Genomic DNA, 24965 nt, shown 5'->3' with positions numbered 1-24965 from the left:
GAAAGAGGCTAACCCCCCCCCCCCCCCCCCAATAGTTATATAATTATTGGCAACCTATTATATGACTTACCCACTTTGGGTTGAAGTGGTCAGAAAACAACCTGTGGACCTAACACATGTTAAATGGGACTATACTCTCCTCCCTTCAAGCGATGCGACATTCATAAGTTCCCTTGCCAGCCGCTGACCACTTCACCTATCTTCTTTCAGGTACGGGATCTTTGGCCATCTTGTTTGTCTTTCTGTACTAGGATGACGTTAACTCCCATACATGCACGGGAATGCATTAATCTCGGTACATGCGGGACTGATGTAAAATGTTTCTCCCAATGTATAGCTGGTTTAATGCCATTTGCATGGCATTCCCACCACTATATATGGAGCTGAGGAACATAAGAATTTCTTAGCTTCCAGGGCTCCATCTAGTGGCAGAAATGCCATGCAAATAACATTTGCCCAGCTACACGCTGCCTGTTTTGAAAAATTGTATTTGTGGAATCAAGTTCCACATCAATCAAATTTATACAATCTCTGGGTTTTTAATTTTAACAGGGCCTTGATTGGCTAACAGTTTCTGCCAGCTGCAAACTCATTGCACTGCATGATTAGATGAACCTAAGTGTCACGGTGGTAAACATGTATGACTTCTTGTGGTTTGGGTGGCTGTAGGCGTATAAGAGTCGGGTACAATATGAAATCTAAGCAGCATGCAGAAAAGCAGGAGGAAGACAGCGGCTTGAAAGCCACATAGGCTTATGTAGTAAGGCAGTGCAAAGAACAGTAACCCGAGGCAGCCAATGAGAAATGTTTAAACTGATGTGGCCTTAACTGCCATTACCATTAAATGAACTTTGCACGATATTCGAATTATTCGAGTTTCACCTGTATGTTACTACAATTTTAATTGTTGCTTTTTACGCTACTCTTGGGATTAAAGCGGACCTTCACTCCTTTTATATATGCCTCCTCCCAGCTCCCTATTCAGCAATTGTTTTTTCCTCTTCCTGGATCCTCGCCTAGGGCAGGCAATGATGTCAGTACAGCCCAGTGATGTGTCTGCATCACCCATCCCAAGAGGCAGTATTGTGATGTTTAAATTACAATGGCCCCCGCATGCACAGAACTGTCTTCCTCCTGCATTTCTTCATGCTGCCTATATTGTCTACTATATTGGGAGTCTTGGATTGTAGTGCACACAGACACCTGCAACAGTATTCAGCTGTTTGTTTTTTTCAAACTATAAAAGAAGTTAGTTCGGTGGAGTTGCTCTTTAATATGTACGCCAATCTAAATTCACATGATTTGGTTACAGTTGTACAACAAACCCCCCCAACAAACCTGATCAACACCTTTTTTGTAGTCTCCTGGAAGCTTCTCATGCAGACGTTTGTTTCTGACAGGACAGATGGTATGGAACGACTGGATGAAAAGATCCTGTGTGACCACCTAAAGGTAGCTTGACTTTGTCATTGGATCTGGCAACAGGACCCAGCAGGATTTTTTTTTTCCAGCTCCTTTGATCAGCTGATTGAGTGAATGCCGATCGAAAGGGTGCTGACAGCGGCACTCGCTGTGCGAATTTCCAACAGTGTATGGGCACCAGGAAATGGCAATAAAATTAATCCAGGGGTCTGAATCCTTCCATCTTCTGTCAAAAAAAAAAAAAGTTTGGCCTATATACATACATTGTAAATGTATTACTGTAAATGTATTACTGTGTGTTCTATCAACAAAGCTGCCAAAAGAGCTCCATTGATTTGTGGCTACCTGATCCAAATGGTCTCTGCACTTGAGATACTCAAGTTGTATAGAACAAATGGAGTGACCATTATACAGAAGATCAGGGATCGACATATTCAATTTGAAATTCAGGAGCCAGTCTGTCCAGTCCAAGAGCCAGATTTTGTAGGAGCCAACTCCATTGACAACAAGTAGAGAGAACCTCAAAAGTTAGGCGCCAGCTGTCATTTTTTTTTTTTTTTTAGGCGCATTGTTTATCTGGCTCCTGGAATAGGTCCAACGATGCAGTAGATTCTCTGATAGAAATTTTGGTAGATTTGCACTCAGAAATGCATAATGTTTACTCGCCAGGGAATAAAAGTTCTGACTTGATGTACAATTTTAGTTCTCTCATAAAAATTCTAGTTGATGCTTTTTTTATGTTAAAGTGAATCTTTCTATTCCTCAAGCATTTCATCATAGTGACACCTTTAATAATCTGCACCACATGCTGTTTGAATGTCAAAACAAAGACTAAGCAGCACTACTATTGATCTACAAATGTCGACTTTATGTAAAAGGCCAACTACTAAGCCCTCTTCTCCATCTTTATGGATGCCTCCACTTTGATTCCAGAGACCAAGGGGCCATTCCCCTTGCTTTCCATAATCAAAGTGGAGGCATCCATAGTCACGGTGGAGGCGTCCAACAAGGAAATAGCTGATTGTTGTGGGACAGACTACAGCAAAGTATTCACTTATGCACCAGTGAGTTTGAGTTCAATAGTTCATTGATGATGGTTATTTTTTTTAAAACACCGACACCAAAAAGGTTACTTGCAATGAAACTATAGTTTTTGTATCTACAAGCTGGAAGTTGTTCACAGCAGTGTATGTGCTTACACCGTGTTTCTCTCCTCAGTGGACATCCGAGAAATAAAGGAGATTCGGCTGGGGAAGAATTCACGGGACTTCGATAGATACTTGGAAGATGCCACCGTGCGCTTGGAAGCGGATCACTGCTTTGTTATCCTGTACGGAACCGAGTTTAGACTTAAAACTTTGAGCCTGCAAGGTAAGTGGCCTTTTTTCAAATGTGAAGGTTGATCTATACTTTTGAAGGCTGCAGATACAGGAGCGTCAGTCACTGGCTTTGATTTTTGAAGGTCCAGGCTGTGGTACAATCATCCTGATTTCACTACCTAGTGCATCATGGAGATGGAACCATTATCCGATGTCCTGATATTTCCCTGGCTCCATGCTTGTTTTAGATTGACTGACTTAAGCTGGCCATACACTCTTGTATATCATTTTATTTTTTTTTCCTGTTCAGCCTGACCGAATTTTTTTTAACCGATACCTATATCCATGTGAAATAGCGTTGGTGGATAACTCTGCTGGGCTGTTCTACAGCAGGTGTGTCACTGAGTGGCTGTCATCACTGTTCACCCGAAAAGGTTCTGTCCGGCTTCTTTTGATTTTTCTGATGGAAGGATGCCAGGTGGGAAGGTGCTGCCAGGTCACCCACTGAACGAAATTTGTCCGGTTCATCAAGAACCAGACAGAGTTTGCACCGTGTGTGACCAGCTTAAAGTGACAGTAAACTCAGGAGTTAAACCCTAAAAATGCATTCAAGTACCTTAACTATTAACAAAAATGTATCTTATGTATATATTGCTCATCTGTGGATCCTCAAATCATCTCTGAATTGGTGCTGACACTGTCCTTCTGGAGGGTGGCTACTTTTATTCCCCATGTTCCCTGTGTGTGTTTGTATAGTAGCCACCGCTCCAAGCTCGCTCGTGATGGGACTACAATCTACTATTAGATTTGAATAAAAATTAGATAACCTATGGCAGGAGCGAGCTTGGAGCAGTGGCGACTTTACAGCACACACAGGGACTATGGGGAACAGTAGTAGCCACCCTCCAGAAGGAAGGACAGTGTCAGCACCAATTCAGAGATGATTTGAGGCTCTACAGCCGAGTGATACACAAATAAGATACATTTATATTAATAGTTTGAAGTTGAATCTTAAAAATGCATTCAAGTACCTTGAGTTTAGTGTCACTTTAAGTAGTAAAGCATGGAATAAGTCATCTTAAAAAGCTAGTTGTCAGTCATCTATCACGGGGGGGGGGGGGTGGCTCCACAGCAAGGGTTAAGATTATTCCTGCCTGGAGTACTTCTTTAAATGTATGCTGGGGATTATGCCAATGTGTCTTTTTAGGTTTACCCAGATTGCTGTTCAGCTGTAGGGAATATTGCTGAACCTGTCTATATATAGTGCATGACATGATTGCTGTGCCTTTTGTTGGTCCTCCAGCCACATCAGAGGAAGAAGTGAACATGTGGATCCAAGGGTTGAATTGGTTGCTTCAGGACACTCTTCAGGCCCCGTCTCCGCTGCAGATTGAGAGGTAAGGAGAAGCTTTATTACATTAAAACATTTTCCAGGCAAAGTATTGTGAGAATCGCCTGAACAATTATACTGAAGATGGTACAACTGCAGCAACCATTAATGATGAGTTTGTGGGTCCATTGTTATTAATCAAACAGACCAAGTAGTGCTTTTTATGGAATTATCTTTGTGGTTGTAGAACAACTCGGTATCCTGTATTTGCCCTTCCCTAAATTTGGCCCAGTTCCCTATTATATATGATCCCTATTTTAAATCTGAACTCAAAATTCGGATATGATATAAATGTGTTTTACAGCAAAACTCCAGGCAACATTTTATTAACCCCTGCAGTGGAGCTACTCCCGCACTGCAAGGGTTAATTGCTCTTTTTGGACTAAGGGCTGGAATAATGCAGGATTCCTTATCTGATCCTCAGTCAGCGCTGGTTGTTCTGGACCCGCTCCCAGTGATTAGTGATTTTAGTAATGATTCCAGAACTGCATTAAGCTGTCTTTTATACCTTCATAGAATTCAACTTTAATTGTAGTTTGTTTTTTTTTTAAATGCAAGCAGGTGGCAGAATTTGATTTGTATTGGATTTTTGCAAGCCACTGGATAAGCAGCACAATAAGCAAATCAGTTGTGCTCATTCTAACAGGAAGCATGCTGATGGGGAGAGCAGAATGATTGAGAGTTGAGTCCATCAGTCTGCTGCTCCTCCTCCTTTCACTGTCCAATCACACGCTGGGAGGAGGGACAAGACCTGTAAGTATTAGTTAGTCGCGTCAGAGAATAATCGGGTCTCCTGCCCTGCCAGATAGGGCTGAGCTGTGTAAATCTCAGAACTAGATGGGCAAAAATACTTTGGCAGGTAGACCAAGCTCCTATTTTTGTATTTCATTTACATTTCATTATACTGTGTGCTTCCGTTGAAGCTTTAATCATTTATGAAGTATTTTTCCTGATCTGCAACCTTGTCCCTGGTCAGTAACTCCAGGTAGAGTAGAGCAATTGAGATTTTTGGTGATGGGAGCCCCCATAGTTCTGTCAGCAGATATTTCCTTTGATAATTCATTATGAGACTACACTATCTTGCTTTATGAAACGCTTCAGAGGTTTTTCTGGTTTTTGGTTTTGTAATAGTGGTTTCATTAATAAGCTATTCAAGACCAAGAGCTTTGAGTGCGGCCCTAATCTTTGCATCTTGCTTTGACCAGAGGATGGGGCTGTACTGGTACCGGTTCTGCTCTCAGAGACTGCTGAGCCTCCAACCGCCTAGAACCATAACTTCCAACTGTCCATGTAGAGGAACCCAAATCCTCTGTCCCTTCTTCCTCCCCTGTTTAATCCTTTTTTGGTCTGATATGTAGTCCTTAAAGTGGTATTAAACTCTCAAACTTTTTCAATATTGACTCCAAATCAAACAAAAATACATTGTCCAGCAAAGTATTTCTTTATATTATTGCCCGAATACTGTCATCATGCAAACTGCTCCAACTCTCTCAGCTTTGCTTTCCTGAACTTCTTGTCCAGTACAAGATCGCAAGGGACAGAGCAGTCTTCAGCAGCCGTCCATCTACTATCTTGGAGAAGGAGGAGATGGGAGCAAAGGAGTAGCTTGCCTTGATGCATCTGTCTGTTTATGGAAACACACACAGCTTACTAGAGCACACACAAGAGCGGCTTCATAGGAAACTGCATGGAAAAGTAGCCATCCCAAAACAGAATATTGGGACAGTGCTCAGGGGAGCAGCTGATTCTGCAGGAAGCTAAAAGTTTCAATTCACAAGAAGCAGCATCCATTGTAAGTGATTTTCATCCGCATTTGAAATGGCTTTTTACCTTTTAATATAATTTTAAAGGCTGCAACAACTAATCGATTTAATCAATAATAAGAATCTGACACCCCCCTCTGCCACTGCCGCCGCCACTATGCTCCTCCGTTCTTCTCCTTGCTGGGAGCCGCTGCATGCTGCGGTCTGTACCCTTCAATCAGAGTAGTAGAGACCGCTGTGCCTCTGCATTCCCCTACTGCTGCCCCTGTGCCTCCTCTTCTGCCAGCGGTACAAAGCTGGCGTGAAGTCTCCCATCCAGCGGCCCATAGCCCATTTATTATATTGGTTTGGAGTTTTACAATTCAGATTATTTTAAATCCATGAAACTAATTAAAATGTCACAAGGCAGGGTTATACAAGCGATCTGCGCTTTTATAGAACAGCCAGTAACGGCTGTACACATTCCCGGCAGGATTCTGCGCCGCCGGGAAGCATCTGCCATCCGCCCGTATTTTTATGATGGGCAGACAGCGAGGGGTTCTATATTATATAGTGGGAAAAGGTTTTTTGGGTTTCGGCCTGACAAATTTTTCTGAGGGATGTGCGTCGTGGTGCCATTCAATGGCACGCCAAACGCGTTTCCTGCCCGCAGTGTGATCGCCTGCACTGGAACGTGCTACAATGCCATGTGTTCCAATGCGATTGTAAAAATTGTGAATGCAGTTTTATTCTGAAGTGAACTTTGATTACAACACTGCACTAGTTTAATTTTAAAATATGATATAATAAACACTTTTACTTGTGGCACTCCTTACTGAAAAGTCCCTTGTAATGCGGTGGGTGCTTGCAGTAACTGCGGATGGCGCCGCAAACGGCAATATATAGAAATGTCACCAGCACACTAGATCCTTTTTTAGGATAGCAAAATGTCCATTTATTTGCAGTCTCTTTTCAGATAAACAAGCGCTTTAGGGACCGCGCAGGGTCCCTTCATCAAGCTTAGCATTGACAGTGCTAAGCCTGATGAAGGGACCATGCGCGGTCCCGAAAGCTCACATGGAACTGCAGATAAATGGACATTTTGCTATCCTAAAATTATCTGGTATGCTTTTGACATTTCTATATATTGTGGTTCTTAAAAATGATAGCTAGCGCCTAACTTTTGAGGTATTCTTTGGTGGTTGTCAATCGAACTGGCTCCTAAAAAAAAAAATAGCCTGCAGAATCTTGGATTGGGCAGACTGGCTCCTGAATTCAATATTCGTTTGTCCACTGCTGACCTATAGACCGCCAAGCAGACAGAATATCATATCAACCTAGGTTTTATAATAATAACATACCACTCGCCCAGATCAGCCAATCCAATGTGCTGCAGAAAACTCATGGTTCTTACAAAGGACAATATTGCCCTGTCATGCAGGCTTCACACGTTTTACATAGTAGGGCTCATCATGTGGATGGTAGTAGTATGGCGATAATACTGTTGTGTTTTTTTTCTTTCTGGTACAGGTGGCTCAGGAAACAGTTTTACTCATTAGACAGAAATCGAGAAGACAAGTAAGTAACTGATTTCAATTCTTAGAACAAAGGTCTGTTTGGGGAATTCTGTTCATGCATGAGCTCACCACATATGTTACAATCTGACTGTACAATTTCCTTTAGATCTACCAACAGTTATGTAGGTCAAGGGCCTGCCCAATTGGATGCACATTGATTGTTTTAGGTAGGACCTTTCTGATTGGATACAGATTGTTTTAGGTAAGGCGTGCTTGATTGGATACAGATTGATTATTTTAGATTTTTGATAGTTTGGGTAGGTCCTCATATTTCATAATTTTGGTAAAATCTAATTGTAGATTGTATAAATATTATACGGTCAGATTGCAACTTTTAGATGATCTGTTTTAAGGTGACCCTTAAAATAAATGTATAGTTCCTCCATTTATAATAATAAAAAATATACACACACACACACCAAAAGTATTGGGACACCCCTCCAAATCGTTGGATTCAGGTGTTCCATGAAATTTCCTTGCCATCAAATATTCCACGGTCAACTGTTAGTGGTATATATTAAAGTGGAAGCAACTGGGAACAGCAGCAACTCAGCCACGTAAAATGACATCAACATTATGGGATATAGTTGTTGAATCACCATAGTGTTTATTCCATTAGTCTCAGTCAATGGAAATAATAATTTTACAGGCTGTTGATTGCCCTTGTTACCTTGACATGCTCAGCTCACACTTTTGTCGGACTGGGATTTGGATCATTTCTACGCAAGCTTATATTTATTTACGTCAGCCGGCTTGCTCTTATTGTTGCTAACGTTTATAGTCATGTTGGCCTTTAGATCATTCTGTTTTGTCCTCTGTCTATTGTCACTGACTTCCTGAGATAAAAGCTTAAATAGAATTCCAGGGGTCAGGGAGGTGTTTACAAGATATTGTTCTTCTCCTAATCTACTTTTCGGTGGTTTAAATAGTCAGTCCACTCGGAATGTAAATTTCAGTTTATGGTAGATGCTGGAGAGGTAACCACTTGTTTTTTTGTACCTTTCAAGGACTTCATTGGTGAGATCTCTTCACTTGAGTTCTCATGTCTGCACATGTGTTGTAGCCATTATGATGTTTTTTTACCTTTCCCTGCTGTTTTATTTAATTCTGTATCATAGAGAATAGACGAGAAGTCCTGGTGCTTGAAGGTGGATGGGAATATCCAAAACGTTAATGCTAGCCATATATCTATAGTTTGTTTGTTTATAGAAATCTAAGACTTCTTCTCTTAAGTAGTGTGGCTAAAGGAATCCCCTCTGCCGGCTGTTTTATTCAGACAGCTGCCTGCAGCGGCCTTCTGAATACCTGAACAGTGACTGCCGTGAGATCCGCGTTCAGCCAACAGGGGCTGCCGTCGGCCAACAGGGGCTGCCGTGAGATCTGCGTTCGGCCAACAGGGGCTGCCGTGAGATCCGCGTTCGGCCAACAGGGGCTGCCGTGAGATCCGCGTTCGGCCAACAATTTTCCAACTTGACGTCTGTCAAAGTCTGTTGAGCTGATCGGTGCCAGCAGCGCCAACCCCAGTTGAATTTCAGCGAGAATTGGCCAAAATAGGAGCCATGAATGAGAACGTAGTTGGGGATTATAATGGAGAAAGTCACTCTTGGCGTTTTGACTGGGGAATCCAGTGACCCAACCTACCAAGGCTTCACCAATGAATAACAAATTTCACTTTTGGTTTGACTGCCCTTTTTTAATCTGGGTTTCTAAATAATATAAAGTGACACTTGACTCAGGAGTTACATTTTAAAAATGTATTCAAGTACCTTAACTGTTAACAAACTGTCCCTTGTTTATCACTCAGATCCTCAAATCATCTCTGAATTGGTGCTGACACTGTCCTTCCTTCTGGAGGGTGGCTACTTTTCTTCCACATGGCCCGTGTGTGTGTTGTAAAGTAGTCACCGCTCCAAGCTCACTCCTGTGATGGACTACAATCTCACATTTACTTTACTTATTTGTACTGAGATTGTAGTCCTTCTTCACAGGAGCGAGCTTGGAGCAGTGGCTACTTTACAGCATACACAGGGACCATGGAGAACAAAAGTAGCCACCCTCCAGACAGGAGGACAGTGTCGGCACCAATTCAGAGATGATTTCAGGATCTACAGCCGAGTGATACACAAATATGCTACATTTCTGTTAACAGTTGTTAACAGTTAAGGTACTTGAATGTATTTTTAAGGTTTAAGTCCTGCGTTTAGTGTCACTGAAATGAAAAAATAGAGTCTACAATTGGCTTTCTGCTTTTCTTGTATTTTGTAGGATCTCTGTCAAGGACTTGAAGAATATGCTGTCGCAGGTCAACTACAGAGTCCCCAATATGAGATTTCTGCGTGATCGACTGGTGGTAAGGGGAAAAGTCTATCTTGTACCTACTTCAACTCTAAACTAAAAATGTGTTACACTCTCTATAGTTTTGTATTTCCCACCTTGTGCTCCTCATCAGATGCAGGTCATTTTGCAGTTTTTCCTATTTTTAGAGGTATAAACCGGCCAAAAGTGATCTTGTAGGGATTTTAAACCCATAAAGAGCACTCTTTAATTCAATTGTAGTCCCTAATGGTAGGTTGCATGTGAGTGACAAGACCCCTTGTGCTTCCATGCAGACTGAGGCAGCTTATGATCCTCCCTCTGGGATCTGCAGTCGATCAGAGCTGTGGTGGGAGGACCAGATGCTGGTGTATGAGAATGTCTGTACAGAATGAGGCTAGATATGACAGCGCTCTTTGCTTTGGAACATCCTCTTGTAATCTGCTGCGGGAATACGCATTTAGGTTGTAATCTGCTGTGGGAATACGCATTTAGGGAGGCAAGGTTGCTGCATGCAGAGCATAGAAAGGTAGCGTTGTCACCCCTAGGAAGTTCTGGGGTGTGAGTTTTTTGTTGTAAAATACTGCAGGCCTAAAGCTTAAAGAATTAAAATATATATATATATCAGCTAATTTACAACCAATTATTATTTATTTTAACAAGGGATTAGATATGATTTGACTATATTTTACAGTGAGGTTTTCTTACTTGGGTGTTTTTGGGTTGCTAGGTAAGATTTATTGATGTTTGACTGAGCCTTATGGACCCCCTCCCTTATAAGCTTCCTGTTTGTATAAATGCAAAGTTCACAGGAAGATATAGAAAGGCTTTATACAACTCCATATCCATTCAGACAGGTGACGAGCTCTCCCTGCTTGTGTCTGGTGAGCACAGTTACTGTGCACTTGATAACTAGAAACGAGAGCCTGAAAAGAAACAAAATCAGAATCTCTGAGAAAGTGAATAATTGAAGCAAAGGGGGGCTGTGGCCACTTTTAGGAGGGGGGCACAAGCTGTGTATAATATGGATACTGAAATTTGATGCGGAAACTTGATGAGATTGTTTGGTCAGGCTGATTCGGAGGTTGGGATGTTGGATTTCTGAAAGCCACCGGCCATTTCTTCTTCAGCCTGATGGGGGACCACACATAGGGATAGGGAATTTCGTACAGCACTCCTTACCCAACTCATTCTTCACATGCTTCAAGGGAATCACTTTGAGGACCTCCAACAAGTTTAGCCGCCACAGACCTGTTCACCGCTTCTCACCTATACACTACAAAGTAATAAAACATTGATTTGAGGCTCTAACTCTTTCCCACTCTATCTAAAAGTAAAAAGAGTACTGGTTAGTTGGCTCCAATTATTGACCTGTGGGCCTCTCTTTGATCAAAACTTGGTATGGAGCCAACTAACCATCTGTACTCAGCAGGATGGATTGGGAGGAAGTAGGACTCTTGACTGTGTGTGTGTGTGTGTGTGTGTGTGTTTGAGCTCCTTAGCCCTGTAAACATAAAGCCTGTTTTAGCAAAGCACATAAGAATACACAGTTAAATCTGTGGAAAGGAGCCCAGATTGCCACCTTCTGGCTAGATATAAAATACAAAATATGCAAATGCAGTCTTTTTTATGTTTATCTGGTTGTACAAAAAAAGGAACAAGGTGTTTTTAAAATGTTTATTTCTAAATTCTGACCAAAATAAAGTATGCGCAAAACCACACATTGCCTTTTAAACTATTAAACCGATTGCGGCAACTTCTCGCTAGTCTGTCCATACTGTGGTAGGTTTCTTTCGTTGTTTTTGCGGAGCTGGTAGAACTTGGATGAACTTTTTTAGTTTTTGTTTTTTTAATCTCCATCCTAGTAGATTGCAAGTCTAAATGTCTTCGCTTTCTGTGCCCCCTGCACTCCTTCTTACCCCTACCCATAGGAAGTGGAGCAGAGAAACCAAGAGATCAACTACGCTCAGTTTGCCCAGCTGTACCGATCCCTCATGTACAACGCACAGAAGACAGTAAGTATTATAGATGCAATCGGAGCCGGCTTCCTTGCGGCACTGTCCAGTTTTCTATTTTATTCTAAGCCGATAATGCCATTTGCAATTACTGAGCCAGCCGGTCTCCAGCCAGGGCAGGATACTTCGTATGGCTGGCTGTGAAATTGTAGGAGACAGCGGTTGTAAATGATCGCTTATTACTGGCTGTATAAATGTTTGCTCTGGGATTTTATTTTTTCTTTAATTTGTTAATGAGCTCTTCATTGGCTGCGTTAAATGAAACTCTAACAAAATAATCAACAATTACAGTAGAAAAGAGGAACGAGCAGACTAATGGAAACCATGATTGGCAGTAATCAGGTTCTTTTTTTTTTTTTTTTTTTTTTTTTAATTTGTGGGAATCCAAGTGTCATTTTAAAGGGACTATGACTCTAATGCAGGTCTAGTGTCCCTTTTTAAAGGAATCCTGTCCTGAGAGATATACAGGGGCTACAATGGTTGAACTGCTGCCTGAAGACAGATTCCTAGTCTGCATACTTGTTCCTGTGCTAGAATACACTGCTGTGCCAGAGCTGGTGGGAGCAACATTTCAGAACCTCCGTCATCAGGCAAACGTAGTGACCTGATGAAGGAACCACTGATTGCTGTCCAATAGTGCCACCATGTATTCTTAACTTCTAAATAAAAGGCGTTTGAGACGTTGGACCTGGTGTGCAGGTGATTACTTGCTGATTTGGATTTACGAGGTGCCATTCTCTGGTCACGCCAGCACCCATTTGATTACTTTGGGATCCCGGTTTGGAGTGCGGTGGGATACATGCCGTTTTAGAGTTGGTGGGAGATCTCCCCTCTCCATAGCAGAGAAGACTCAACTAGAGAGACCTGTGTCGCTCCACTTAAAATAAGGACAGAAGTCCTTTTGAGTAGAGTTGCTTAAAATATTTGGCATTCTGTGGAGTCCTCTTTTCTGACACACAGTTGTTTTCCATTCCAGTAATTCCATGGAATAATTGCTGACTTCTGCTTTCACAGGGCACCTAGGAGTATTGGAACACGGAAGCTGGCTTTGCAAAATTTTTCTTTTGTTTTTGTAGCGCGTTCCTACGCTCTGCAAAGCGCCGAAATCTCATTATTTCCTATGGGTATGGTTCACACCTGGGCGTATTACAGGCTGTATGAATGCGCTACAAAGCGCTCTACACCCAAAGAAGTGCAGGAGCTTCTTTGGGGCATTTTTGTCGTGCGTATCCATTGGGATACAGCCAGGTAGCCCTTGGAAACGCGTGTTTGTGGCACGGTTTTTTTTCCAGTGAATCGCGCGACACGAAACGCGCAACAAACACGCATATTCGATATGCCTAGGTGTGAACCCAGCCTAAAGGTGTAGGCTCTTTGGCATCATACTGATCCTGACTTTGTCATCTAGTTGGAACAGATATGAAGAGTAGAATGGGCCCAACGGGCTGAGAACTACAGAGGTAGCTTATTATGTGGAGGAGTTGCTCTACAAGATGTTGATGCTGGTTATAGTTTTTTGGTTTTTTTGTCTTCCATTTTTTTGCATATTAAATGGAAGCATAAGTCACATTTGTAACATGAATGAAAGAGAGACAACTCCAAACAGTAGGAGCAACAAAATTGAGGACAAAAAGTCCCAGGAGAGATCCGACTGAGTGTAGTATTTTATAGTACAAAGCTATAGATACATTCTAAATAAATGTAGAAGAAAAAGTGTGATACTCACATAGGTTGCGAGAAATCCTCTTGGGGATATCGGAAACCTAAGGTTCAAAAAGGCGCGCAGGATGGTCGCTCTCAATGCTCCTCGGGGTGGAGTTCGGATGATACAAAGCTCGGCAGCTAGAGGGACCTGAAATGTACAGGAGAGATGAGGCAAGAATGCCCCCCCAAAAACTTGGGTGGAAGAGATGAAATTATCGTGTTTCTTCAGTTTAGACTTTTATTCCATGAAACACACACACACATAGCTATCACAGTCTCAACGCGTTTTGTGGCTCTAAAATGGGACCCCTTTAAGCAGATTGGTAGCGTCTCCCGGCGTGTGTTACCACGTGCAGGAACTACTACTGAGAAGCTATATATAAATTATGGTTGAGTGACCTGAAGATCACATACGTGTGGAGTTGTGCCCACTTTGATTGCAGATTGCACTATACTCTGAATAGCACTGTTGACAGTCTTTGTTTTCTCTTTGCAGATTCCAATCCCCTTCCTGGAGAGGTGAGTCGATTCAGTGTATGTTCTCTTTGGTCCTGTAATAAACCCAACAAAGCCATGTAAACGAGTGGCTACAAATTGCAATTCAAATGCAATACAAATCGTTCTCATATACTAGTTTTTAGTTATTTTTTTTCTTACTGATTAGGTCTTTGAATCTATAAGATAACTCTACTGATGTCGCTTCTCTTTTATATTTCTTACAAATGCAATATTGTTAGGCCGATTCAAAAGATTAATTTACTAATCATATTTGCTATCACTCTTGGTCATTTGTGCATGCATTGTCTTTTTGAATTATTTGTTTTATCCAATAGGATATAATTGTTTTGTCAGTAGCATTGTGATGTCCAGAGAGGTCTTCACCTGCTACAGGCGACAATGTTAGGTTATTACAGAACAATAGGCATAAAGAAATAAAGCGATCTTTTATTTTGCTGACCTGCACGGGGCTGGTGCAGAGTTTCCATGTCCTGAGATTACCTGAAGGTGCAGGCAGTGTATGCCCAGAGGATGGTGAAGAGGAGAGATCTGTGACTACGCTGATCTCGCCTACCCATCTTCCTCTGTGGTGTACTTCCTGCTTATACTTTTAGGGCCTTTTCTTATTTGTGTATTTTCTTCTTTTTTACTTCAGGAAGCCCTTCAGCACTTCAAACAGAATTGTGGTTAGTGCACACTATTCAGTTACTGTAACATGGTGCATGGAAAAGAAAAATATGCTCTTTTCTGTGCGCATGTTACGGAGCTTTTAGGAATCGATGGTAGCCCACGTTAATGTACAGCAACACATTTTTTCCCCGTGCTTGATTACATAGTGGAAGATTCACTTTTTTCCCTTCACTTTATTGTATCATTTTGTAAAGATGCAGAGAAAATGTGGTCAATTCACATTAACCAGTTGACATCCGCGGTGTTAAACCCCCTTCCCATCCAGGCCATTTTTCAGTATTCAGCGCTGCGGTACTTTGACTGACATTTATTCCGTCATGCAGCGCTGTACTGAAATGAATTTTATACCCTTTTTTGGGGACAGATAGAGCTTTCTTTTGGTGGTATTTATTCACCACTGGGGGTTTTATTTTTTTACTATATTAAGGAAAAATTACCGAAATTTTAAAAAAAAAACAGTTTCCCCTATATTAAATGATAAAACATTTATTATTACCCAATTTTTTGGTAAAATATAAAAGATGGGGTCACGTCGGGTAAAAAGACACTAAACATGTCAAGCCTTAAAATTGCGTGCGCGCGCGAAACCTCAAAAAACGATAATACCCAAAATTGGCCCTAGGCGACGCTTTAAAAGCTGTTACCGCTCATCAGTTTAGTGTTATCAGTGATTGATGGCCCTAAAATGATTGCTCTCACTGCGACGTTCGCGGCGATATGTAACGTGTAGCGCAATTGTAATTTTTGCGCGCTGGGGCACCGGACGCGTATTTACGTTTATAGGCGCGTAAACGTGGGGGTGGGGGAGTTAAACATTTTGGGGGGGTTTTTTCCCCTTTTTTTATATGTGGCTTTTATTTTATTTTATTTTTTATGTGTTACTTTTCTTTTTTTTCTCGGCCTACGCCCGACTTCGCGTTGTTTTAAGCGCTGCGGGCGAGAGGCCGACTTCTTGCACTGTTTCTGGGAATGCCCCGTCATAAGAGCCTTTTGGTCGGAAATCACTTCCTTCATGGAGGTCAGCCTCGGCTTCCCCAACATTTGCAACCCCTCATTCTGCCTCCTGGGTATCTTTGGGGAGCTAGCACTGGCCTCCCGTTCTCAGACACTTATCCGCCTCCTGTTATTTTATGCCAGGAAAACCATTCTCCTGGTCTGGGGTAGCCAGACGGCCCCCACCCTGGGCGAATGGAAAAGACTGATCAATCAAGCACTCCCCATTTATAAACTAACATACGAGCAGAGAGGTAACCCGACACGCTTTGGCCGCATATGGGACCCATGGCTGGCCTCCTCAAACACAAATTTGGAAACGGGGTAGTACTACTAACTTTTGGCCCTGAGTTCCCCAGTCCTGGACCTATGAGTCCTAGGCGATACTCTTGGGTCGGCTGATATATGTGGTTGAGTTGGTTTCTCAATGTTCTGTGATTCCTATCTTAGAGCTTTATCACCATGTCTTGAACCTTGTATATTGCATCCACAGCTTGTGTAACTTGTGTAACCTTGTAACCTCATGACAAACATAGTGAGTGTACTGATGTGTAAATGCCTGGGTTATGTTGACCCAATTGTTTGTGATGGTGTTGTTGTTATCATTGTTGTGTCTCGGACACTTGCAAAAATCAATAAAAATTATCTTTAAAAAAAAAGGTGTTTGGTGTTGGCCGAGCTGGATATGTTAACACTGCACCAACCACTTCCAGGTCAGCAGAAATGTGGATGTAAAGGGTGGTGGGGACAGTCCCCATTTGCTATCATGTTCAAGTATGTCTAGCACATTATGACACTCTTACCTTTTTGGGTCTGCTCTCCTCCAGTGGTGTGAGGTCAAACCTCCCCGCATCCACTCCTCCTTTCCCAATGGAATCACGTTATCTTCCTCCTCTTCTGGGTCAACTGTCATCTTGCTCCAGCCATTGGGCAGGCACTGACAATGCGTAGCTCAGCACATGTGAGCTGGATTACATTATCTGGCAACCGGCTTTTGTGAAACGTGCTTGCGCTGCAGTGGGGTGCGCAGGTTAAAAAAGTATTGCTTGCCGGTAACTAAGAGGTTTTTTTGGGGGCTTATAAAGTCTCTTCTTCCAAAAGACCCTGTCAAATTTTTGTTTTAGATCTTCCAGTTTAAACTTGTGTTAGAAACGACTTTGCATGTATGATACTGTGACCCCATGAGGATTTGAGATGGTTGAGTGAAAATACTTGTTTGATTTTTCTTTGACAGAGGTGGAGCGAGTCCAGAGCTGTGCAAAGTGTCGCAGATGGACTTCCAGACCTTTCTGCTGGAGTATCAGAAGGTAAAGGTCTTGTATGTTTTTGTCTTTGGTATTGAAGCACAATTGTAGAACAAAGCTTTAGAAGTATGATTAACCTGAATGTTTAGATCCACTAAACCTGAATGTTTCAGTCCTCTATGCTGCCAGTCACCAGGCCTGGGTGCAGGGGAGCCCTGTGCAATTTCCGATTTTTTTTTTTATAAAGTCAAAGGTTTCCCTTGGGTTGGAACAGGGTAAGGGAATGCAGGGAAGCCACGGTAGGTTTACGTTAAGCTCTCATTCACACTTGAAAAGGCTGGCACGTACAGCTCCGTGCTGCGTGTACGGCAGCTCCCAGGAAGGACGGGCTGCGTGTGATTTAGTACGCAGCCCCTGTCCTTCTCTATGGGAGTACACGGCCGTATGCCCCCCTACGCTCACCCCAAGTGCGGGTGTGTATTTCCTTGCTCGGACGCAGACAGGATCCATCCTGTCGGCGTACAAGTATGCACACCTGCACGGACGCGCACGGCCGCGTAGTCCCATATAGAAGGACGGGCTCTGTACTAATCACATGCAGCGCCTGTCCTTCCCGGGAGCTGCCCTATATGGCCGTGCACGGAGCTGTACATGCCGGCCTTTTCTTGTGTGAATGAGGGCTTAGGATTGCCCATAATTGTATGCATTCATGTGCTTAGAGGATGCCCCTTCTGCTATTTGCTTTTATTCCCTCTTCCATTGATATTGTCTCTTCTAACCCCTTTCACTACTCCTTGCAGGAAACGTGGCCATCTGATCTTCTCCAAGTGCAAGAGTTCATGTTTTACTGCCTGCGTGACCCTCTGAGGGAGATAGAGGAACCATACTTCACCCTGGAAGAGGTAGGACATAAACCAAGAAACCACAACTTGGTTTGTTTTTTACTATAATGTTTAAAGAAGAGATTCAGGGTGCGAACTCCAGACAAACCAAACTTACCCTTGCAGTGGGGCTACCCCAGCACTGCAAGGGTTAAGTGTTCATTTTGTCTAGGGGACACTGTTGAAGCTGTCCCACCGGCCTCCCTCTAGGCTGCTAGAGCAGTCCCTGAAGCCTCTTCACTCTGGAGTTCTAAGGACTGCTGACGTCATTGCTTTTATGCATGTCCATTGACCTGTATTAGACGTTCGGACGCAAAATGTTTGCTGTTACCTTTTGGTAGCCTCCTGTGTGTGCCTCTCTGAAAACAGCTTCACTTCCACAGTTTGGAAACCCAGATATTACCTTGTTAAAATTGCAGTGACGACATCACTGTGCTGTACATGGCTTGGGCAGGAAGTAGAGCTGTTGGAGGGACCCAGCAGGCCCTACGCACTACAGGCTTCCTGCAGAAAACTACAGTAGGGGGGCGGAGACTAGACCAGTCACCCTGCACAAGGAGCAATGGTGACTGATCTTTATTACAAGACGCTCCCATACAGAGGCAAAGTTTCACACGGGAACACTGCACAAATCTGGAAGGCATTCACAATCCACACCAAGATTTAAGGAAGAATACAAATTACTTTTTTGCTTTTACACAATATTTGCTTATCCCAGAGTTCAGCTTTAAATACTTTCTGCATGTCTATGTATATATATATATATTTTTTTATATCAGTGTAAGCTGACCACTTTGGTCTTTCTGCTGTTGTATCTCTGCAGTTTGTTACATTCCTGTTTTCCAAGGAGAACACTGTTTGGGATTCTTCACTGGACATGGTTTCTTCCCAAAACATGGAAAACCCCCTGTCCCATTACTGGATCTCCTCTTCTCATAACACGTAAGACAGATCAGCTACTCAGTGTCCTTTTTCCCTGTATTACAATTACTATTCTAGTACTCTGTCTCTCCTCTCTACTCCGGGGATTTGTTCACACTTCTGCAATGAAAGCAAGATCCACTTGTCATTTAGATACCCCACCTTCCCCAAGGATGATAATATACTTCCCTTACACCCCTGTTTCTGTCCCCTGCACCTAGCGAGGGTGATGTCACTGGGCCTTCTGGGGGAGATGAGGATACCAACTCTCAAAGAGATAACCTGCACAGCGCTGGAGAGTCTTCTCATGAGATTTGGGAGCCCTCACTTTCCCAGGATCCTGCAGTGAAACCCAGTGATGTCTTCAGTGACTAGAGGAAGTGGCCAGTACACAAAGGTGTATGGTAAGTGTTTTATTTTTTGTTTTTAATTTTCTCCTAACATTATTATTTTAATTTTTTTTCATGGGTGGAGCTGGGGTCTAAAACATATGTGGCCCTTCCATTTTAAAGCATGGTGTGCTTTTTTTTTTTTTAAAAAAAGGGAATATTTAAAGAGACCCTGACGTCAGACCTTTTTTATTTCAACTAGAATCTTCCCATAAGCTTGCATGTGCATTTAACAGATTGTGGCATTGTGTTTACCTGTAAAAGCTTCTCTTGCATAGACTTCCAAAAGCCCAGAGACTGCTGCTGGGCGCCGCCATGTTGGATGTGATGTCTGCAGCCCCAGTAGACTCAGAGTTTCCACTCCGTTAATATTCTATAATAATATTCACCTTCTCACCTATGTATGGGAGGGGAGGGACAGATGAGCTGGGCCAACACAGACAGTAAATAGACGCTGCCAGAACAGGACCAGGCTATGACATGCAAGAAGGGAGTGGGCTCTGCAAGGGAGTTGACTTTTCATGAAGTAGACCAAGTTTCTAGCAAGGTCAGAGGTACATTTCAAGTGAATAAAGGAAAAACGCTGCAATTAAGAATTTCAAATACTTGATTTTTCTGTACTTTTACCTGCAGTCTTTCAGTTGGTGACAGGGTCTCTTTAATATGCTTCTGTATGTTATTGTTTGTTTAGGGGTATGTAGTGGGATGTTTTAAGCATGAGGGCATGCGATTTGTGCCTGTCATTTTCTTAATGCATTTTCCAGTGGCTGTTTTTTTTTTAAATGTGCAGCTGTGCACTTTTAAGATGGATGTAGAACACACTATACATGTGTTTTACATACAGAGCAATGTGATACCCGTGCAAGACACACTACATGAGCAAAATATTCCACACAAAAACACATTGCGAGAGCCTTTACTCTCATTTTGGGGAAATTGAAGTGTAATTGACCCCGTATCCTATATTTATTATTTACAAACTGCTATTTTCACTTGTTTTGGTGGTATGATCAGACAAGTTTAAAGAAAGTTTATTTACATTTTCTTTTTTTTTTTTTGGTTACTCTGCTTATAGGTACCTAACTGGAGATCAGTTCTCCAGTGAATCCTCCCTTGAAGCATATGCTCGCTGTTTGCGGATGGGCTGCCGCTGCATTGAGTGTGAGTGAAGGGCGCCATCTTGTGGATGCTTTCCTTGTAAATGTGAATAGCCACACCGACATAGAAAACGTGTTTTGCCTTATGTCAGCCTTTCTCAACCAGGGTGCCTCAGGGGTGACTCAACATTTTTTGATTTAGTAGGATGTGAAGTCGGAGCTCTGATATAAAGGGGATGAATGAATCTGATATGAAAGTGGGGCTCTGATGTAAAGACGGGCTTCTATGGTGAAAAAAAGGATTCTGTTGTGAATGGGGGGCTCCTGATTTGAAGGGAAGACTTTGATGCAAAGGGAGAAACTTTTTTTTTTTTTTATCTTTTGCATGGGGGTACACTCTTACACTTTAGACTAGGGTGCCTCAACAATTTGCATACTTTTTAAGGGTGGCATGAGTCAAAAAAAGATTGAGATATTAAGGGCTGAAACTGATTAATCGATCAGGACAATTGGAGAAAGTGAATCTCTCGCTTTCAGAAAATATATGGTTTGGGGGGTCTTTTACAAACGCTAGCAACGCAGCAGTTGAAAATCAAATCAATAGGAAAAAATTGCAGAAAATTCAAAAATGGCTTGGCCAGCTGATTTGAAAAATGTTCCGGAGGGCTTGGCAGCGAAAGGGTTAAAGGAAAACAGAGCAATAGAACCCTGATGGAGGGTTCTAACCCCTCACTACTCTATTTAGTATGTGCATGAGAAGAGTCCACTATTAATTTGATAAGACACTGGTGCGATTTCACTGGAACTAAGAAGATTAGAACCAATTTCCACCACATTTTTTTTTTTTACATAGATCCCATCCAATTTTGCCATTCTCCAAGAGAGGCCTCCATTCCTTGCTGGCCTTAAAGTGGTTGAATTCTATGGTTTTGTATTTGAACTCCAGGCAGACCGCTAAATACGCAATATTCAAGTTCTATGCAGCCAATCTTGTGGTCACGGCACCCTTGCCAAACAGCACAGCCAATTCAAGTACTCACTGAAACCTCACCCCTCCTTGGGCCCACTTCATTCAGGTCCTTATGATTGGACAATGAAGGAACAGCAGAAAACTGATTCCCTCTACTTTCTCTTCCTCTCTATATACCCCCTCAGCACATGTGCACTGCAGCAGAGCCCTATTGGCTCACATTGTCTCCTCTCCCCCTACCAAATTCATGTTACAGCACAGTCCACTACAGGAGGTGGGTACCTTGCCATATTGAGTCACTTTATGACTGCTACATGTCAAAATTATTTTAATAATGAACAAATCCATACCTGGTTTAAATCTGACTGGAGTTCTGTTTTAAGTAAAATGTATTTCCTGCCCAGGAAAATAGAAGAAAAGGAAAATATACTGAAGTATTTTGGTACCCACCAGGATTTTTTTTATTTCTTATATGCATATGAACAGGAGCCTAAAGAACTAGTGTATTTTGGGACTATTGTGAGATATGTTTGTGTGTTTTTTGATTCAGTTTTATATCTAATTGGTTATTACAATATCTCTTGACAACTGTGATTTTGTTCTGTTTCTAGTGGATTGCTGGGATGGACCAGATGGGATGCCAGTCATTTATCATGGGCATACCCTGACCACCAAAATAAAGTTTAACGAGGTTCTTCTCACCATCAAAGAACATGCTTTTGTCACATCGGAGTACGTACTAGTATTTGTAACCTAATTGAATATAAGACACTTACACGATTAGTGTTCCAGTACAGTGTTCAGGCTCTACAGTGGGGGTAGGCAAACTAAAGTATGGACTCTAGGTTAACGGCAGTTAGCTGCTGAGAATTACTCAAGCTATAAGATTACTTTAGCCTTTCAGCCATTTTAAACATTTAAAGCTGAAGCCCTCTGGTACTACATTGTGCCTACTGTAGTCTTTGATATTCAGTAAAGCCTCCTCAGGGCGTTCCTCTGATTCCATTCTAACTTTGTGACTATTTACTTACAACTTTCCTGATTCTATTGCTAAGGCTGTCCTCTGGAGCTAAACCCTGACACCTTACTGCTCTTCCGTCAAATTAAATAAACTCTTATTGGCCAGTGACAGCTTTCATTAGACAGGGGAATTGTAGATGGTTGGGCTTAGCACAGTGGTCACATGGCACAGTGGCCACATGGCAGAGGCTCTTTTGGCAACTTGATGCCTAGATTATGGTCAGACCCGTATTAAGGAATAACAGGTTAATAATATTCATGAGTTTCTGATAGGTTATTCAATTACCTTTTACTCTACTGCGTTGTCCTTTTGGGCTCTGTAAGAAAACCTTCTGAATTTAGTTGCACCATATGTTGAGCTCTTAAGAGATTGTTCTGGTATTTAGCCTTTAGCTCATACAGTCTTTTTTTTTTTCTCCGTTGTTAGATACCCAGTTGTTTTGTCAATTGAAGACCATTGCAGTATTGCCCAGCAGAGGAACATGGCCCAGCATTTCAAGAAGGTGTTTGGGGATATGCTTCTAACCAAACCAGTGGATGTCAGTGCTGATGGTTTACCCTCCCCCAACCAGCTTAAAAGAAAAATTCTCATCAAGGTAAGAGCCCATGTTTTTCTATGCTGACACTGTGCAGGTGGTGTAGCTGACCCTGGACCATGAGACTGGTTTGGGGTTTAGCTGCACCATTACTAGTACTTGCAGCAGGCAATTGGGATCCTCTGCTGTGAGTAAAAAAAGGTTTTTCATTGTATCAGTCCAAAGCACAGTGGCTGTCTAGTGGAAGTACTGGGCTTTGCATCATGAACTTGCATTACTCTGTGTGATAGAACACTAGATTAAGGAGGAACTCCAGTTTTTACAAAACTAACCATTGTAGTGGGGCTACCTTTGCATGGCAACTGTTAAGTGCTTGTTTTGGTCTAGGGGGCTAAAATAAAGAAGAAATACTGACCTGATCTTTAGTCCCACCTGGCTGCTAGACCGGTCCCTGTACCCTTTTTTCCCTTGGACTCTGGTCTAGGGACTGCTGACGTGATCATGTGTAATGCAGGTCCATTGACCTCTGGGGGTGGGGGCGGGATTGGTAGCCCCACTGCAAGTTTTAAGTTTTTTGTAAAATCCTGGAGTTTGTTAAATGATGGGTGACATGACATCAATGTGATAATGTAGCCTTCCGTGTAAAGCTGCGTTGTCACGGGCTTGCCCCTTTTTTACATAGTGTTTTCGGACAGTTCTCCCCACCCATAGCAAATGCTATAAATGGACAGTCACATGTACTGGAAATATATTAATTTTTCCTGTTTTTGTCTACAGCACAAGAAGCTAGCAGAAGGCAGTACCTATGAAGAAATCCCCACCTCCACTGTGTATTCAGAGAATGACATCAGCAACTCCATTAAGAATGGAATCTTGTATCTGCAGGATCCAATCAATCATGTAAGTTCTGCAATCCAGGATTGGAACACTATACACCAGCATTGGACCTCTGTACTATTGACATACATTCACAGTTACTTGGGAAATGTAAAAGCAGTCCCAAAATGACCCTGTCACCAACTTAAAAAAAAGGCAAGTACTGTAAATGCTTATTTGCAGTTTTTCCTTTCCATAGACTTTTTTTTTTTTTTTTATTGACTTGCAATGTGCTTTTGAACTTGCTAGAACATTTGACTACTCTGGGAAGAGTCAGTTTTCTTACACAGCCCCCTCCTTCCTTGCATGTCATAAATCTTTCCTCCTATGTCTAATTATTCTCTGGCCCAGCTCCTCCGTTCTCCCCTCCCTACATAAACTTTATGTAGCTGCTGGGAGAGGAGCCAAGTTGAATGCTATAGAGCAGGGGTAGGCAACCTTGGCACCCCAGCTGTGGTGAAACTACAAATCCCATAATGCTATAGAGTATTACATGATTGACAGCTCTTGAGCTGCTGACATCATATCCAAGATGGTGATGCCCAGCAGGGACTCTTGAATGTCTTTACAAAGGAGGCTTTTACAGTTAAATAACATATATAATGCCAGGTAAATGCACATATAGATTTTTGCTGAATGGTCGGGCGTCCGGGTCTCTTTAACAATAGTAGCGGAGACAAACAATTAGCAGAAAGATGACATCTGATTTCTTTTCATTCCATTGTGTAAATGTTTATCTTCAGCTCCATTTAAATCACTTGCCATACTGGCCATTCAGTAATACATTAGTACAACAGTGTGGATGGCCAAATCTCCCACTGCGGCTTTTGTATGCCGACAGCCAGCACCTACCATGTACATGAACAATGACTGCCGCTAATTGGCTTCAATGACTGGCAGAAATTTTCTGCCGGCACCTTCGATTTCTAGATTGGAGGTGGGAAGCTGCCAACAGGACCACCCGGGGGGCAAATTTTTGTCTTCATCAAGAACCAGCCAAAATTTGCTCCATGTGTGGCAGCTTTAGGGTATGCTTAATCCTCAATTCCAATTTTTTCATATTAAAAATGTGTCCCTATGTCCAATAATGAATAATTTGCTTGAGATAAGGGAGTATGTGGAAGTGATCTCTTACTGGATGGAGAAGAATGGAGGGGCAGCGGGAAACTGATTTGTAGATTTTCTGAATGAATTACTAATTATATGAATATATTCTCTGTACAGGAGTGGTATCCTCACTTCTTCGTACTTACCAGCAGCAAGGTCTACTACTCGGAGGAGACCACAGGTGGACAGGCCAATGATGATGAGGAAGAGCAGAAGGAGGTATATTGTGCTAACAAATATTCAAGTAAATGTATTGTATAG

At 42.3% G+C, this 24965-nt stretch overlaps 1 protein-coding gene across 1 annotated transcript in view; it reads left to right on the top strand.

Moving 5' to 3' along the window:
- PLCG1 (phospholipase C gamma 1) overlaps positions 1-24965 on the top strand; it is a 74707-nt gene that overhangs the window by 29430 nt on the left and 20312 nt on the right. The window contains exons 2-15 of the mRNA XM_018556187.1: positions 2641-2793; positions 4045-4138; positions 7404-7451; positions 9716-9800; positions 11695-11778; positions 13979-14001; positions 16898-16970; positions 17708-17809; positions 18612-18730; positions 20174-20259; positions 21777-21897; positions 22613-22781; positions 23499-23621; positions 24822-24923. Coding sequence (XP_018411689.1) covers positions 2641-2793; positions 4045-4138; positions 7404-7451; positions 9716-9800; positions 11695-11778; positions 13979-14001; positions 16898-16970; positions 17708-17809; positions 18612-18730; positions 20174-20259; positions 21777-21897; positions 22613-22781; positions 23499-23621; positions 24822-24923 — 1382 coding nt within the window. The remainder of the gene's footprint in view (positions 1-2640; positions 2794-4044; positions 4139-7403; positions 7452-9715; positions 9801-11694; positions 11779-13978; positions 14002-16897; positions 16971-17707; positions 17810-18611; positions 18731-20173; positions 20260-21776; positions 21898-22612; positions 22782-23498; positions 23622-24821; positions 24924-24965) is intronic.

Source organism: Nanorana parkeri, unplaced genomic scaffold (assembly GCF_000935625.1).
Source record: "Nanorana parkeri isolate BGI_ZX_2015 unplaced genomic scaffold, ASM93562v1 scaffold227, whole genome shotgun sequence".
In the NCBI taxonomy this organism is placed as follows: Eukaryota; Metazoa; Chordata; class Amphibia; order Anura; family Dicroglossidae; genus Nanorana; species Nanorana parkeri.
Note: the sequence above shows the minus strand (reverse complement) of the source record. Positions and strands in the feature narration are given on the sequence as shown.